Consider the following 16,725-nt stretch of genomic DNA (forward strand, 5'->3'; position numbering starts at 1 on the left):
GGGAAGGTACCAGTCGACGTGGACAGGTCTGAGTGGGCTGAAGTGGTGAGCCCTTTGGGATGGATAGCTGCGGCCAGACAGAGTTTCCCCTCACGGCTGAGAAGGAAGCTCCGACACGCCTGCAGGATAAGCTGTACGCGGCCCTCCCCGCGCCTGTGTGCCCACGCTGCAAAGGCCGCGCGGTGTGACTGGAGGACGACACCCAGGCCATGCGGTATAAAAGCGTCGTCGTCGTCCAGCTTGCGTGGCCTCTGTTCACTCGTCTTGTCCTCGTCACGATTGTTGTTGTGTGACTGAAGAACGTCATTCTCGATCACTGCTCGGCGTCGCTGGATCACTTCCAGAACGTCTATCCTCTTGTCCCCCGCATTGCTCTCACCACGGCAGGAGCAACCCACGCACTGCCTCAACCCGCTGATCGTCGCCAACCACAGAGATCAAGCCAGGCATCATGGTTCATCTGGTCTCAATGCCTCCTGCTGAGGAGTCCGATCCGGCTGCCGGCGGCCTGCGACGCAATGCCACCCTCTATCTCACCAACGACGACGACTCGTTCACGACCAGTGTCTATGGCTCCCGCTATGCCGGTCAGGATCTCCCCACCACGGAGATGCCCGAAAACGAGATGCCCAGAGAGGTCGCCTATCGCATGATCAAGGACGAGCTCAGCCTTGACGGCAACCCCATACTCAAGTGTGTGACTCCAAGAAACGAGCGTCCTTGAGATCACACTGACTGATTGCATTTTGTGTGAATTAAGCCTGGCTTCCTTTGTGACCACTTACATGGTAGGTCCTGGGCAGAGACAATAGGGCCACGAACAGCCGATCGAGTCTGAGGGCAGCAACCAGCTGACAGTGCTTTACAGGAGGAAGAGGCAGAGAAGCTCATGACAGAGGCGTTCCCCAAGAACTTCATCGACTACGAGGAATACCCTCAGTCGGCGGAGATTCAGAACCGATGTGTCTCCATGATTGCCCGCCTCTTCAACGCACCGCAGCGTGACGGAGGGGCCGGTGGTGCTGTAGGCACATCTTGCGTGGGCAGCTCCGAGGCCATCATGCTCGCTGTCCTCGCCATGAAGCGTCGCTGGAAGAACAAGAGAAAAGCCGAGGGCAAATCGACAGAGAACCCCAACATCATCATGTCGTCGGCCGTCCAGGTCTGTTGGGAAAAGGCCACCAGGTACTTTGAGATTGAGGAAAAGCTAGTGTATTGCACCCCTGAGCGATTCGTGATCGACCCGGAGGAAACCGTCAATCTCATCGACGAGAACACCATTGGCATTTGTGCCATTCTCGGCACGACATACACCGGCGAGTACGAAGACGTCAAGGGCGTCAACGATCTCCTTGAAAAGCGCGGTATCGAGTGTCCCATCCATGTGGACGCCGCCAGTGGTGGCTTCGTGGCCCCATTCGTCGTCCCCAACCTCCAGTGGGACTTCCGCCTCAAGAACGTTGTGTCAATCAATGTCTCTGGACACAAGTATGGGTACGCGTATCTTTCTCCTGGCTATTCGCCACATAACCGTTATTATTGCATGTGCCAGCAGCTGACGCCTTTTAGGCTGGTGTACCCTGGTATTGGCTGGGTTGTCTTCCGCGGTGCCGAGTACCTGCCCGAAGAACTCGTCTTCAACATCAACTACCTGGGTGCCGACCAGTCGTCATTCACACTGAACTTCTCCAAGGGTGCTTCCCAGGTCATCGGCCAGTATTACCAGCTCATTCGGCTAGGTCGTAAAGGCTATCATGCCATCATGTCAAACCTCACAAGGACAGCCGATTACTTGTCAGCCTCGCTGGAAGATCAAGGCTTCGTGATCATGAGCAAGAAGTCTGGGCAAGGTCTTCCCCTGGTGGCTTTCCGCCTCAAGGACGACCCCAACCGTCACTACGACGAGTTCGCCTTGGCCCACCAGCTCAGAATTCGAGGCTTCATCGTGCCAGCTTACACAATGGCGCCGCACACTGACAATCTCAAGATGCTGCGTGTTGTGGTCCGCGAGGACTTCTCGAGAACCCGCTGCGATGCACTCATCAGGGATATCATCCTGTGTACTGGCCTGCTTGAGAACATGGATCGCGAAACGGTCAAGAGGCAAGACGAGATGATCAAGAAACACTCTGTCAACAGCCGGAAATCTCAGCACAACCACGAGAAGTTCCGCGTAAGTTTCTGAATCTAGTAGTTGTACTATGCACGGGCTAACAAAATGAACAGCGGGAGAAACATTCTTTGCAAGGAAAACACGGAAAGACACACGCAATTTGTTAAGGCCTCTGAGTGAAAGCGTGGGGTCGACAGAGACGATGACAGGAGGCAGTAGCGGGCCGGTTTAGTTGCACGCCGTACAACCCTCAAGCTGCTACAATGAAACAAAGCTTAGCACTAGTCTCAAACTGCGAAGTCCCGCGATTTTACTAGAGGCTGCGGCCTGCCTCAAAAGGGATGCGTTGCTGGCACACTTCTGTGAGAAATACTGTGCTCATGTCTGTGAACATAGCACCGTTGAAGCTACATGGAAGGCTGCTGCTTCTAAATGTCATTTGAGTCAGCCATGCGACTTACTCCCGAGTTGACGGATGATTTCCCAGGAGAAATGATTTCGTATTGATGATATCTACATAGCCCCTCCGATGAATTAGCCGCTTAATGTTGGGATCCACCCATAGGATTTTCCAGGACCGAGGAGCGTCTCTTTACCATAGCGCGTGGATCAATCTGAGGGACAAAACCGAGGGACACGGGCTCCTCTGCCTTTCTCACGAGACGCCCACGTATCGTATAAGCTCAGTCGGCGGAGGTATCAGACATCTCCCAGCCCATCCTTCCTTACAATACTAGATCCTCTGAAGAGTGAAAGTGATGTCATCAACATTAAATTAGCATCGACGTGCAGAAAAAGATCCCTTGGCTTGCTCGGGGATGAACCCCAAGGAAAATAGATCAGGCAGTGGGACAACCCTGCCGCCAAAACAAGAATAGGTTGTGCATCAGGGGACACGGTTCCGTCTAGACTCGGCCACGTGCTAGTCTCGGAAACTCGGCTGCAGAGCAGCACCGCGAATGTTTTGCTTCCCATTTTGCGACAGGGGCATGTTAGACCAAACGCTCCAGATCACGATCGGATCTTACACCTGTCAGGCCGCCTCGCGGACATCGGGTACAGGTACAGGAAGGATGACTGCCAGGAGGCTGTTAGTGAGCCGCAGGGCCATTCATGGCAGTCATGCATGCGAATAAGCGCCACAAGAAACCATAACCAGTGGTGATCGTCGAGGCTAATTCGGGCACCATGTGCCTGGAGAGCTGTGTGTGTCCGAAAGATCTACTAGCCATTGGCCCGATCTACCTAAGTAGGTAATATGCCAAGGGAAATACAGACAGGCAGACAGACAGGCAGACAGACAGGCAGGAGAGGCTGTGCCGGAGCCCGGTTGGCGGGCCCTTTTTGTTATCATAGTTCTAATTTTATTTCTTCTTCTGAAACAGCCTTAGAGACCGAAGTCCTGTACATCAACTCTCTCACCGAGCTCGTCTCTGGGCCTCGGATGAGGGGACAACACGACAGGCATGTCCCTAACTCCCCTGCCCGTGCCTGCTTCCCTCTCTGCCTGCATACTGATCTGTGTGTGGAGAGAAGAGGTCCACAAGAAAGAGTGACTGAAGATCTCGATGAAAGGGACACGGCCGGCTGAGGTGAGATTTTAGGAGGACAAGACAAGACATCTCGGGGTCCATTCACATTTACTGTTGACCAGCGGCCCTGAGCCCTGTGACGACAACGTGGGCCCTTGCCCTTCCACCCCCCGCAAGATCTGCAACGCAGAAAGGGAAGGAGGGCAGGAAAACCGGGGCCGGGTTACGGAGGACTGTGCCGTAATTGGTGTGGTGCATTGCGGTGTAACGCGATTGTTACCTTTTTTTGTTTCCTGTTTACTCGAAAAAGAGATCTGGTCCAGTAACCACGCCTGCTCGGCAACCACGCCACCTGAGTACTTGGTGTATAATCGGCATTTTTGCGCCGCCGAGACTTTTCCCCCCACGCACTACGAAGTATAGAGTGAGAATGAGAGGGAAACAGAAAGAGACAAAGAAAAACAAAATCAAGTGCCGTCGTTGATGATATCATCAGAGCGGGCAGGACACGGAAGTCATCCCACTATTAGCTCAGCGTCTCTCAGGGTGTCTCGGCGGAATTAGCCGCGGGCGGGCTGAGCGTGTTGCATGCCAAGGTGAAGAGTCAAGTGCTAGTTAGTGCCTGTTTCCAGTTATAGCATCTGTGGTGCTTGGCACTGCGAGAGAGGCAGAACTTCCCTTGACGAGCAACAAGGACCCTCAGTGATTAATTACCTTTGGGTAAGTAAGTGATGGTGGCATGCGTTGCAGATCGCGGGTGTGGCGTAGCAGCCCTGTGCACCCGCCCATACCCACTCGCGCTCACCACGTGCGGATCCGGGATCGGCAACATCCCCTTCCCAAGGGTTAGCTCTTGACTGGCCTTGTAAAAGGTCCTATTCTTGGCGGCAGTGTGTCGTCATACCAGCCAGGGCCCGCTGGCCCCCGCGCTTGGCAGGTCGGCTAGCTGAGCACTGGACATCGCCAATCTGCCTCTTCAACTTATGCTTAACCCGTGCCTTCTAAAAATGGCATCCCGCATGGTCGGCCTTGGCGCCTGAGGCAGACGGCCCCAGGTCTGCAAGGCACCACCTGCACCTCACCTCACCTCACCTTACCTGCCCCAACTCAGGTCGCGTCCGGCTAGAGACTCCAGCCATGGCTGATCGCATCATCCTCGTCGTGCACGGCGTCTGCCTGCGCTCGCCCTCGAGGCGGCAGCATCGATCCCGCCCCTCGTCAGCCAAGACGTTTAGATCTCGTCGCTTGAGACCTTCTGTCGATCCCCTCATCGGGCTTCCCGCCTGATCGACACGCTCAGCCCAGCCTTGAGCGCTGGGAGCATCTCACAGCCTGTCCGCGACCGAAAAGCAACAGAACCGTGTCTATTCCTGAACGCGACATCGTCATCGCACTCATCAGCTCCCCACGGCATCACTGATCCAGACGACACAGTCCTCGACGTACGAGAATAGAACAATCGTCCTAGACTTCCCGGATACAAAAGGGCTCGCGCAAGTCGCCCAAATTCAGCTTCATCTCGAGCTCAGCATCAACACATCCAACAGCAACAGCACAAAAACACCACAACCTTCCACTTTTACCATCACAGCCAGCACGAGTGGTGATATCTTCCTTTCATCCCATCAAATATAACAACTCCTACTACCACTACCACCACCTTCAAAATGGCCCGCCAGAACATGAGCCTTGCCGCCGCCGGCCTCGCCATCCTGCTCGGATCGGCCACCACCTTCGCCTCGCCCCTGACCATCCCCGAGGAGCCCATGAAGCTCTACCGCTCCATCATGATGGACAAGCGCGACCCTCCGCGCGGCCTCGCCCAGTCCGCCTCGGAGGCCGAGCTTCGCTGGCAGCCTGCGCTCGACTTCGACACGGACGGGTGCTACAACACGCCGGCTATCGACAGCTCGGGCAACGTCGCCGAGGGCCTCGACCACAACTACACGGGCGGCGCCGACGACTGCCGCGACGAGAGCGACCTCGACAACAACAACGTCTACGTGCGTACGCGGTGCAACAACAACTGGTGCGCGCACGTCTACGACTACTACTTTGAGAAGGACGTTGCCGTGCAGCACGTCATCGATGCCGGCGGCCACCGCCACGACTGGGAGCACATCATCGTCTTCGTGGAGGGTGGCAACACCGCACGCATCGTGGCCGCCTCTGCGCACGGCGACTACGATACCAAGAACGCCGACGACAGCGGCGTCCGCTGGGATGGCGACCACCCCAAGATTGTCTACCACAAGGATGGCGGCAGCACCCACGCTTTCCGCTTCGCCAGCGCCGACGACGACAACATCGAGAATCACAAGGGCGTCTGGTTCCGCGGCGCCCTCGTCAACTGGCAGGCCCTCGCCGACGCCGGCGTCCGTGACACCCTCGTCAACCACGACTTTGGCAGCGCCTCGTTCGCCCTCAAGGACAGCAGCTTCAAGCAACAGATTGACTACGCCCGCAACGGCGGCGCCCCGGGCTTCGATAGCGGTTCTGATTAAATCAGCGAGGGGGGAAATTCGGAGAGTCGGAGTCGAGTTGCATCCAGCATGGCTGGCTGGCTAGCTGATTGTTACCGGTCCGACCCTCACGACCTCCTAGTCTTTGTCGTCTTCTTCTGTTCATGAGATAAGTGGAGCCGGCGGAGCTTGTATTATAACCCAATCCCTGGTCATTTACGGCATTCCTTTTCTGGTTTTGTTTTCTGTATGTCATCACAATGAAGGCTTGCAATTTCTCACACGTCTTTCCAACTCGTGTTATCATTTGCGGACACGGTCTCTCTCTCTTTTTCTCTCTGTGCCTTTCTCTAGCGAGTCTTGTCCTCCATCTCTATTACTGATGACCCCTCCTGTCATCGAGATGAGCAAATGATGCTGTACATAGCTTATATATATACATATATACGTGCCGCAAAAAATGTCCTCGTGGTTCTTCCCGTGGTCTGTGTCCTTCTTCCCCCTTCTCAGTGGAAATGAATAGAGACTTCTCAACAAGAGACGCATTCTGGGCTTTTCAATGGCTTTATTTTTTGTTTGACCCGTGAAATGTTGTGTACCTCTGTCTCTGACTGGCAAAGGCAACGTGAGGCAGCACAAGCATACTCCAAGCCCTTGTGAAAACGGCCGTGTTGTCTATTTGCAAAGCCAAATCCCGAGATGCTAGAACAAAGTATGCGGGAAATCTGTCGCTGTGGGTATCAAAATGTTTGTGCATATGCCTCAGAGTCATTGCAATAAAACCACACACTAAATAACGCCGCACTGAAACGGAAAAGTGCTTCCTTCCACTCCAAAATGCTCTATAGTTCAGCTCAAAATTCAAACCATGCTTTGTTGGCTCCATAACCAGTAAGAGAATCAAAGAAATCAAGGACGTCGCTACGTGTCTCGTTGGCGCGATGAGTCATGATCATGTCGTCAAAGGAACGCCATCCATGGCTTCATTTCAGTCCCGGGTATGACGTGTCCGTCAGTCAACAGGACAAACGCAAACACTCATCAGTGAAAGCGGTTGCGTGAACGGCCAACGGAACCGGCTTATTCCGTCACTTTCGACAAGTTGTGGGGTCGATGCAAATCCGACCACAGCCTTCTCAAGGGCTAAGATCGTGGATTCAGAGTATGCGAGACGAGATCTCGCAAGATTTCCACGACCCTTAGATGATATTGGCAATGCTGATTCTCTCTGTGCTTCGCCCGCTCTCCGCGGAGACGACCGGTCTCCCAGCGCTGTGGTCCACTAAAGGTCTCATAGTGGAGGCTGGTGAGTGGTTCGGAACAGCTTCAAACTTGAGCGGTGGCAAAGGTTGTGGTGCAGCATATGTCGAGATCGGGCTCGGCATCGTCGCAGCCAGATCCCGCACAGCAGCAAGCAGATTATCCCACCCTCCCCAGCTTTGTTGCTCATCCGTAGTGAGGCCAGTCCGGTTGTTATGATCGGCCAGCCCCCCACCAACTGGTCGCAGAATTGTTGCATTGTCGGACTCCGCGCGGTCCCAAACCCAGCCAGACTCCAGTCCGCCTTGCAGGTCAGCACTGAGATATGTAAGTAACTCTTGGTCGTAGAGTAGCGCGTCTGAGACTGGGCCGGGTACACCGCCGTATGGCACATTTCCGTGATAGCCGGGCTGGGCTGATCTCGGACCAGTCACCTCTGAGTGCCTGCTTGCCAGAACGGAGACAAAGAAGGCAATGTATCGCCCGCAGGGGATTGCTGCGTCACGACGGCAGTCGATCGATTTGAGGGCTAAAATGCAAGTCAAGGCGCGGTCGTACCAGCCGCGAAGCAGCAAAAACAGAACGCAACGAAAGATGTGGGCGGTGAGAAGGCTGGTGGCGACATCTTCGAGGGATTGGGTGCGGGCGACGAGAAGCGCGGTGTCTGCGGATATCGCGGTGCATGCTTCAATCGCGTCGACGCGGAGCTCGCGCGGGCACTCGGGTGCCATGTTGTGACGATGTAACGCTAATCGAGCACTGAGAAGGTATGCCAGCGGAACGAGCATGTATGGCCCGATTTTGGCATCACTGGCTGGGTCGCACGGTGCCGGAAACTGGCGCTGGCAATAAGCCAAATGCGCATCGAGGGCTGTGAGCTGTTTTGGCAGAATCGTAGTACTCGACATGGCATGCCGCAATGCCGAAAAGGAACGAACGACATTGATGACTTTGTGAATCGAATGTGTGAGAGCGGTGCCGTTTAAGGGGTGGACCGGACCTTCGAAATGAAGATGGTGATCATCATATGGCTCAGGCAGTTGAACATCGCAGTCCTCGTCATTGATCATGAAGGGGCGGCTCATCTCCAAACCCAGTGTTCGATCCATAATGTAGATCGCCCACCATACCCGTCTTCGCATATCTGTTTCCACGCGCGAGTTTGTGCTGGCCTCCAGGTGTAGGTCCAGATCCTGGGCACACCGGACCGCACTTCCGAGAGTAGTCCAAGCGGCAGACTTGAGATTCATCTCGTTCAAGCAGAAGGCTGTCAAGAAGAACACCCTCGCGTCCTCAAGTATAAAATCGTTATTCCAAGGATCTGATAAGCCCCTGGATGCCTCCAGGAACTGGCCGGCTTGCAGTACACGTTGCGGGTGAGGCTCGTCGCAAAAGAGGCTTCCCGTTGCAAGAACAGCGAAGAACATGGCAAGCCAGGAGTTGGGGACCCGGCTCAGGTCGGTGGCGACATACAGCTCATCGACTGCATGCTGTAGCGTTGGCCAATGCAAAATCGGTAACACGTGGTGGACGGCGCCGTAATACGCCACGAGTAGCTTCTCGGTCAAGGCCTTGGATGGAATTCGAGGCTTGACCGGCTCAAACATGAAGGTGGTCGGCTGCCCCCGAAACGGTCCTGGAGGTTTTATGAGCCCTCGTGAGAAATCTCGAAAGTTTGCCCTAGCTCGCGTTTGATCTGCGGATTGTGTTGGCCGTCGCCGCGTCTTCGGTCTTGTCTCCATGCCAGGAAGCGGCACAGTGCTCGTGTCCATCATGTCAACATCGATGTCCATGCGGCCATCATGATCATGAACAGTGCGCCTCAAATGACTGTTCTCCCTTCTCAGTTTGTCCACCTGCTTCTCAAGGTCCTGCACCTGTTTGATAGACGACATTCGTCGATTAGTTTCCTTTGTGAATTGGCACTTCACATTGCGGCTCGAGCATTCCGAGCAGCTCGTCGTCTCTGTGGCATCGCACTTGACCTTCCGTTCTCGGCAGGCATCGCACGAAGGGTCCTTTCGTCGCTGGCGATAGGCTCGCTTTTGAGCCTGGACATTGGCTGATAGCTGTGCGTTGGAGAGGCCAGGCGTGCCGCCGGCCGACTCGTTGGAAGCCATGGACTCTCTGCCTCCGACTGGTGTTGTGCCTCTGGGGTTGTAGGAGTGGAAGACCGATTGAGCTGCAGCAGGGAGACCTATACTACCGCTGTGTTGTTGAGCGGCATGGCCGCCACTAGATCTCGCGCTGTTGGCCGACAAGCTTCCAAGATATTGCGAAGTCGGCCTTGGGGAGGTCGCGGAGGATACTGAAGACGAATCGTATGAGCGGTGGGACGCGTTTGGCGACCGCGTGAAGGAGGCCTGAGATGGTGTTGGCATTGTCAAGCTGATGACCAAGGCCGGAACCCCAGCATTTGCCGTGACGATCTAAGAGTGGAATGGATGTCTGAGGCAGCTCTCAGCGTGCTATTATGCCGTATGAGCGAACTATAGTGACGACCTCGACTTTCGAGCTGTAGATTGCTAGGGTCCTCTCACTGGTTTTCCAAGCCAGGTCACAAGCGAATCAGTGCCCGGAGAGGCACCACAAGCACACTGCGTTGCCCTTCGCTAATACAGCCTGCTACAGAAAGTTTCCACTCTCGTACACATGCGGCTAGATGGCGGTTTCTCCCCGTAATGAGCTTCCGGGTCGCTAGCTCCTGGCTACAGCAAGACTGGGCGTCGCGAAGAAGCATATAATGCTCAAGGAGTGGAACGGGGATGTGCCGTGGGATGTTGCCTTCCACGACACGAAACTCTGAGGGTTGAGTGTTGCCGCAAAGTGGTGGCAGCGAAGGTTGCCGAGGACGGTCGTCGACAAGTCTCGCACGCAAGAAGCGGCCGTGTTCGCCTTACGGGAGAGGCTAACATCAACTGGAAGCCGGGAGAGATGGGCAAAGAGGTATGAGAAGGGAATAAACATGGCCTGGCGGCGATCCGGCTGGGGAAAGGACGAGGCGAGAGCTAGAAGGTCCGAAGAGACTGCCTAGGGCCCGGCGAGATAGAGTCGGATTCGGAGCAGATCGCGACTGGGAAGGAAGACAATTACGGGGGCCGAGGACGCTTGAGGGGCACCACAGAGGCTAGGATGGGCGAAGGGGTCAGGGACAAGGCGAGGCCCTGAAGATCGGGAACCGGCCGAGGACGCACGACGAGGACCCAGTCTGAACGGAGCAGAGAGGCGGAGGAGGAGAGACGATCTTGGGAAGCCGCCAGCCGACGAGACACGGTCCAGGGCGGTGGGCACAGTCCAGTCCAGGGAGCGAGGCGGCGATGACGGGCATGCGGAGGGCTGACACGCTTGGAAGACAGCAAAGCGATGGACACGGAGCCGGGCCCCAAGGTGCGTCTGGTCTGGTCTGGTGTGTCTGGTCGACGACGAGTCAACGATGTGCAGAAGTGGCAGGCGCGGCCCCGTGCCTGATGGGAACCCCATGCAAGGACTCAGCGCCCACGAGACAGCAGCACATAGCAGGAATCCCAACCCAACTACTTGTATCGGACGAGCGCCGGGCTGGTCCATGCCCAGGCCAGGCGTGCCGTAGTTACACGTCCATCTCGCAACCGACCGTCGACTTGCCTGCCTCGCCAGCGCTTGGCTGGGGGCCGGCGCAAGGCAGGTGCCCGGCAGAGCATCGACCGGGGGTGGGAGTCGCTTCTGGCAGCACTAGCGTGCCGCCCACCCCAAGCCAAGCATCACGGACCGCCCGTACGCACGCACCCTCGCCGCCCACGAGAGTTCAACCCGTTTCCCATCTCACACCCTCCTCGCTCGGCACCGGCTCGCCCGCCTGTAGCGCCCTGCTGGCCAAGCATTTCGTACGGCAGACACGCCCACACTCCTCCTTTCGGCAACGACAGCGGGCCACGATCAGCTGCAGCGCTCCTCCCCTCCCCCCGACGTCCGCATGGAGGCTTGCCACGCCGCCGTGTGGCGCTGGCCACCAAGCCGGGCATGATCCGGGCTCTCTCCCCTGCCTGCTGTCAACATCCATGCCCCAAGAGCGTCCTCTCTTCGTCACCTCCTGTGGTTTCTTCAGTACCTTTGGGCGGCGTGGCCTCTCCACAGCACTGACTCGGGTCCGCACCAAGGGTACCGAGCCGCCGACAAGGGTTTCCGGGGCTCTCCGTGTGCCAAAACAGCATTCGGAACCAAGATGCTGGGGGCATTACTTTGCGCTCCTTCTCGACCCATGCACGCTGTCCAACGCCGCCCATGAACACGGCCGCGCTGCCGAAGGGTCGTCATTCTTCGCCAATCACTACACCACGCCAAAGGCTCGCTCTCACGGACGAAAGACACGGCTCATGGAAGGCGTGGACTTCTTCTAGCATGGTTCACCCGCGCAGGGCATTAATACTCACAAGACAATCCTTCGGAGCGGAGTACCCGACTCGTTCCTTGACATGTCGACTCCTCTGGGGAATTCGCCTCTTCCATGGCCGCCTCTAATTGTTGTGCATGAACCCAGTCGCAACGAGCATGACCTCGTTCTTCTCTTGGAGCCATCGGAACCATGACAGGGGCCACGACATAGACCCTGTTGACCAGCTGCGTGATGGGTGGATTGGCCCCGGACCGAGACCCACCGAAGCCATTTCAAGTGTCTGCATCTCCTTGGTAAAACGTCGGCAATGGCAGCGAGCAAATCACAAATACAACCGCGTGCTTTCAAGGAACATCCCCACAAAGGCGACCCTTCAGTACTACAGAAGGACTACTTGGTTCTGCCAGTATCAAGCTGCCCGATGCCCGATGCCTACGGTCGTGGATCGCAGGAGGAAGAAAACCAGTCACATCCTCGCCTGGCCAAGGTCTCGCCTAGGTATCTTCAGGCTTGACAAGGATACTTCCACGCCTCTCGGAGACTCTCTGGAGTTTCATACACCCCAGCCGACCACTATTGAAGTGCTAGGCTGCCGACCACGTAATGTGGCAAGGCAGGTTGCAACCCACAGGAGGTGGACTCACAGACCACGGCCAGACAATGCCGGGCCTGGGTTTGTATATTTTCCGAAGCGCCTTTGTCGTTAGAACACGCAGATGATTTGTGCATTCGGATTATCAGCACTTGGGACGATTCCTGAGAAACTTTGCGGCAGTCGGCATCGAAGCGCTTTTGGCGTACAGCTAAGGGCAGAATATATGGACGCCGGGCAAATTTGCTGCCCGAATCACTAATGCCGCTTGTGTGGCGGACAGGTATAGTGCCTCCGCTCGCCCCTGGTCCGTCAGCTAAGGCAGGATTAGCCAACACCATATTGGAAGATTAGGACTAAGTGTCTCCAGGGCGAAATTGAGTTGCCGGCCCACTGCCGGAACGTTCCGACGGATCAGCCTGTCTTACAAGGCCGCATATTCCAGTCGCAAAGCTGGCTTTTGCGTCAACCATCGAGACTCGGAGATGATGTCAGTCAAACTCTGCTGGACGTTTCAGTTTCTTTACTTGTTCGGGCGTTCATTCTCCAAGTTTGTCCCACGGGCATCCATAAACAACGACCAAGAGACTCTGGATATTGCGGAATATACAGTGCAAAAGCCCAGCGATTGGGCTCGTACTGCACCAAAATACATCTCCTTTGCTCGTTTGGAATGCGTACGGCAAGCTCAAAGCAACCATGAGTTGTACATGACAAACATATCGGCAGAGGCTCACGTCGCAGCCTATGATTCCACATAAAAGGCGGCAAACATAACAGTCCTGTGGCTCCCGATCGTTCCTTAATGCCACGTGAGCATCGGGGCCAAACTTGTCAAGTTCGATGCTCGAAAACGGACGGAAAGCTAGGATGTGCCATATTTGAGCCTCATGGTACCGTGCCACTAGCCAAGGTACTCTAATCAGCGAATTCTCCGGTGATGTGGATCCGCCGTCCCCATGCTTCCAGCACTACGAAAGACTATGAGAACAAAGCCAACCCCGCAAGAACACATCCCGGGAAAAGATTGAAGTGCCCTGAATCTGCACGAAACGCACAGTTGAGTTGCCTAGGCTTCATGTTTGTACAGAGGCACTCTCGGCCTGGGTTTTGTCACACCGACTTGTGGCGCTGTTGTCGGTTGAGATGAGACGCTTGTCTCTCCAGGATTCCACTAGCTGTGACTTTGATTGGCGGGAAGTAATCGGGTGACGCAGGGTTCATGGAAGTCTGACCAGTTCCGCGCTCGAGGGCAACTCAAAATCCCGGATTCTTGGCTTCACAACCATGGTACAGCACTGTCGAGACATGCAAGGGCCACAATTGACTCAAGGCACATGGACAAAGCGCGCATAGCAGCCATCACTCCCCGCAAGCCTCTCCCTGAAACAGCTTTTGAGCAGAGGCGGCAGGCGCGCGCACCGACTTCTTGAGCAAGCTTTCGGCCCAATTGCAATCAAGGCAGCCAGGGTTACTGTGAGTGCAGCCCATTTTGCTGTCATCACGTTGCACGAGGCCACGGGATGGCCATCAGCCAGGGAGGTTGAAGCAAGACATGTTGAATTCATGCCCAACAATGCCAAACTCCCCCAGGACAGGTGGAGTGAGCTGGGTACAGACCTTGGCTCATAACATGAGAGTCCCGACTGCCAGGGTCTGAAGTCAAGTCTGCACGGAGTCAGTCTCAAGGTTACTGCCTTGAGTTTTGACCAATGAGCAACGCTCCGTAGATGGAGACACGGAGCAAGCAAAACCACGACTGCGGGAACCAATCCCAGGACCTTGCGGGCGGAGCTGGCCGAGCCGCCGTTGGCATTGCACATGGCACCCGGGTTCAGCTATGCTCAATGACCTTTGGGTCAGTGTGGTCTTACCGCCTGCCACAAATCGAACTTCGGCAGACATTGTTTGGCTCGGTACTTAAACTTTGTTATTCCTGGTCCATGTCCACTTTTCCGGACACAGTCCCGGTCTCAAGAACATAGGAAGCGATCCGGGACACTGCACAAGGCATCATATCGAAAAGATCGAACATGTCCTGGCGGACGACGCAGGGGGAGATGTCAGCCCCAAATCAGTTCGACCAAAAGTTGTTCGATATCCCAGCACTATGCAATCTGTCTGTCGACGCCCCCCTTCCCCATCTTCTCGCATGTTCGCAATCTGGAACAACGCCGATCTGTGCCGAACAATCTCAGCGATCGGCGCGCTCTAAATTGTGCTTTGAATACCGACATGCAGGAGCCAGGTGTACGGATCGTCACACATGCAAAGAAAACTCTCGCGAGCGTCTTGTTAAGACCGACCATCAATGGGTCTTTGAAATTTTCCGTCAAGCCTTGGGGCCAGTGGGTTGCTCAGGGGCGGGAATGGCCGGGTACCCTTAGCGTGGGACCGGCAGATGACGCGTTCCGCCCAGGTCGGCATCTAGATCATTCTTTACAAGGGAGCATTCCTTTCTCCGTAATATTCTTGTTGCCCTCCCGCGTGCTTAGTCTCCAACAGAGCCAAGGTGACGGTCCAATAGGGGCATGCCAACGAATTCGAAGCATCTGTGGTCCTCTTCGCCGCACACGAAGCACCGTCCGCGATCAGAAGCTACATGTCTCAGCACTATGAAGCACACACCTTGTGCCGAAAGCTTGGATTCACGGAGACTGTACACCACAGAGTACAAGTTACACCCTTGCCGCACAGCGCGGCACGCCGCCACCCACCTCCTGAATGTGCGAGTCAGCCACGACGGCAATCTCTCTCCAGCACCGGCGCCGAACCTTAGCCAGAACCCCTGTCCCCGCCGCTATCGTCCATCTTTCGGCCGGTCGTGCACGTAAGTGCTCGGGCTGGGAACTACCGCAAGCCCCGGAGAGATTGTGGACAATATGAGTGCTGGCGCATGCAGCCTGGCTAATGTATAATCGGCAACGCCTGCCGGCGAGGAGCCACAGGAGATCCGCCTTGCAGCTGCTGAGTCCAGTCCGTCCATCTACAGTAATCAGTCCCTTGCTCAAGACGTGGCCACGGTCCATGCCTGACGGGCCAACAAACAAGCGCCTCGCAGGGTTGCGCCGCGGGACCAGTCGTTTCCCGACAAGGAAAACAGCCGACCGGTCGCTTATTGTGCTCCAGACGGCGGCCAGTCAAGGGCCTGCCTGCCATGAGTCGCTTGGCAAGCCCAGCCGTCATGTATCTATGCGGCTGCACCGAGGAGCTTGTAAATGCCCGATGGCACAGTGCTGGGACAATTCTGAAACATTTGCAGCCTGCCCGCCTCTTCGGGCCCGTCGGCAGCCCCCTTGCGGCGAATGCGTTCGGAGGTGAGATAGGGAAATGCCCGGCCGGTCACTGTGAGTTTGCATTATTCCCGTGCGCGGGGTGACCGTATATCCATCCGATAGAGTCGATTCATGGTTTGGGCTGCAGGAACCCGGCCCTCTCTGGCTGGCTACCCAGAACACGGTGATTGGTGGCAGGAGCTTGGCATTGGGGCTGGGCCAAGCAGTTGCGACAAACGCACAGCAAGCACCATCACGCGCCATGTTGAGCTGAGCTGCAGGCCACTGTCGGCGGAATCTGAGCAAGATCGAGGCTCAGACATGGGCATGCGTCCATGACTCGCTCGTCTCTCCAGCCTGGTCGGACCACCGCTCCAGGTATCCTAGTCCCCCTTCCCGGCATCCACGCAGCTCAATCCTACACCTAATAGCCCCTGTCAACTGGTGAGGTGCTCCTGGTCGCGAGATCTTGGATCGGCTTCCTCCCAGCACCATACTTGCTGGCTCGTGCGCGACGACGTGGCACAGCAAAGTTCCTCCGGCCGGACACACGATAGTCCTTCACCTAGCCTCTGTCGTGTCCACGAGGGTGGCTGTGGTCTGTACAGTGTATATGGAAGGTTGCCACTCCCAGGAGTGCGACCTGTGGTCGATGCGGCGATCAACTATGCGGACCGCGCCTACACTTACATAGTTGATCAGCTGGGCGTCGTCGACTGCCAGCACAAAGTTCCCACGAGGCAACCATACGTACTGCACCGAAAAGGTCGTCAGCAATGAGCATAACCTGGCCAGTGCTACTACCCCTGCAGGCGGATATGCCAAATTCCGAAGCGGCTTGCCCCGTCAAGGGGCATTCGGACGAATACGCGGCGGACGATCCATTGCCACAGCACAACTGCCGAAGCTAGCTCCCGGGAGCTCAATCGTGACAAGTCTTGTGCTCTGTGCGTATCGAGGGACGGAATCCCTGTATGCCTTTCGAGATCTAGAGAAAGGGTTCAGAAGCAAGCAAAGGTAGCACGTTATGCATTCTAATCTCCAGCACCAAGTCATCGAGATTGACCCTGCAGCTGGTCGTCAAACGACCCTAGTGATCTCAGGCATTGCGCCTCGGCA

General features: G+C 56.1%; 4 protein-coding genes across 4 annotated transcripts; 2 read left to right on the plus strand and 2 right to left on the minus strand.

Moving 5' to 3' along the window:
• The first annotated feature begins 240 nt into the window (after positions 1-240).
• Positions 241-2,469, plus strand: B0I36DRAFT_7302 (glutamate decarboxylase-like protein). The gene is made up of 4 exons (XM_046163288.1): positions 241-693; positions 761-788; positions 869-2,173; positions 2,227-2,469. The coding sequence occupies exons 1-4, from the start codon at positions 452-454 to the stop codon at positions 2,278-2,280; spliced, it is 1,629 nt and encodes a 542-aa protein (XP_046018284.1). The 5' UTR covers positions 241-451; the 3' UTR covers positions 2,281-2,469.
• A 2,966-nt stretch (positions 2,470-5,435) lies between these two features.
• B0I36DRAFT_370999 (necrosis inducing protein) lies at positions 5,436-6,149 on the plus strand (the record flags this gene model as incomplete). The annotated part of the gene is made up of 1 exon (XM_046159973.1): positions 5,436-6,149. The coding sequence occupies one exon, from the start codon at positions 5,436-5,438 to the stop codon at positions 6,147-6,149; it is 714 nt and encodes a 237-aa protein (XP_046018285.1).
• Positions 6,150-7,149: 1,000 nt separating this feature from the next.
• B0I36DRAFT_7319 (fungal-specific transcription factor domain-containing protein) lies at positions 7,150-10,108 on the minus strand. The gene is made up of 2 exons (XM_046163290.1): positions 9,908-10,108; positions 7,150-9,835 (listed from the first exon to the last, which is right to left on the minus strand). Exon 2 carries the CDS (start codon positions 9,746-9,748, stop codon positions 7,307-7,309), a length of 2,442 nt encoding a protein of 813 aa, XP_046018286.1. The 5' UTR covers positions 9,749-9,835; positions 9,908-10,108; the 3' UTR covers positions 7,150-7,306.
• On the minus strand, positions 10,072-10,898 carry B0I36DRAFT_310220 (uncharacterized protein). The gene has a single exon (XM_046152229.1). The coding sequence runs from the start codon at positions 10,845-10,847 to the stop codon at positions 10,398-10,400; it is 450 nt and encodes a 149-aa protein (XP_046018287.1). The 5' UTR covers positions 10,848-10,898; the 3' UTR covers positions 10,072-10,397.
• Positions 10,899-16,725: the final 5,827 nt, after the last annotated feature.

Source organism: Microdochium trichocladiopsis (genome assembly GCF_020744255.1).
Source record: "Microdochium trichocladiopsis strain MPI-CAGE-CH-0230 chromosome Unknown B0I36scaffold_1, whole genome shotgun sequence".
Taxonomy (NCBI): Eukaryota; Fungi; Ascomycota; class Sordariomycetes; order Xylariales; family Microdochiaceae; genus Microdochium; species Microdochium trichocladiopsis.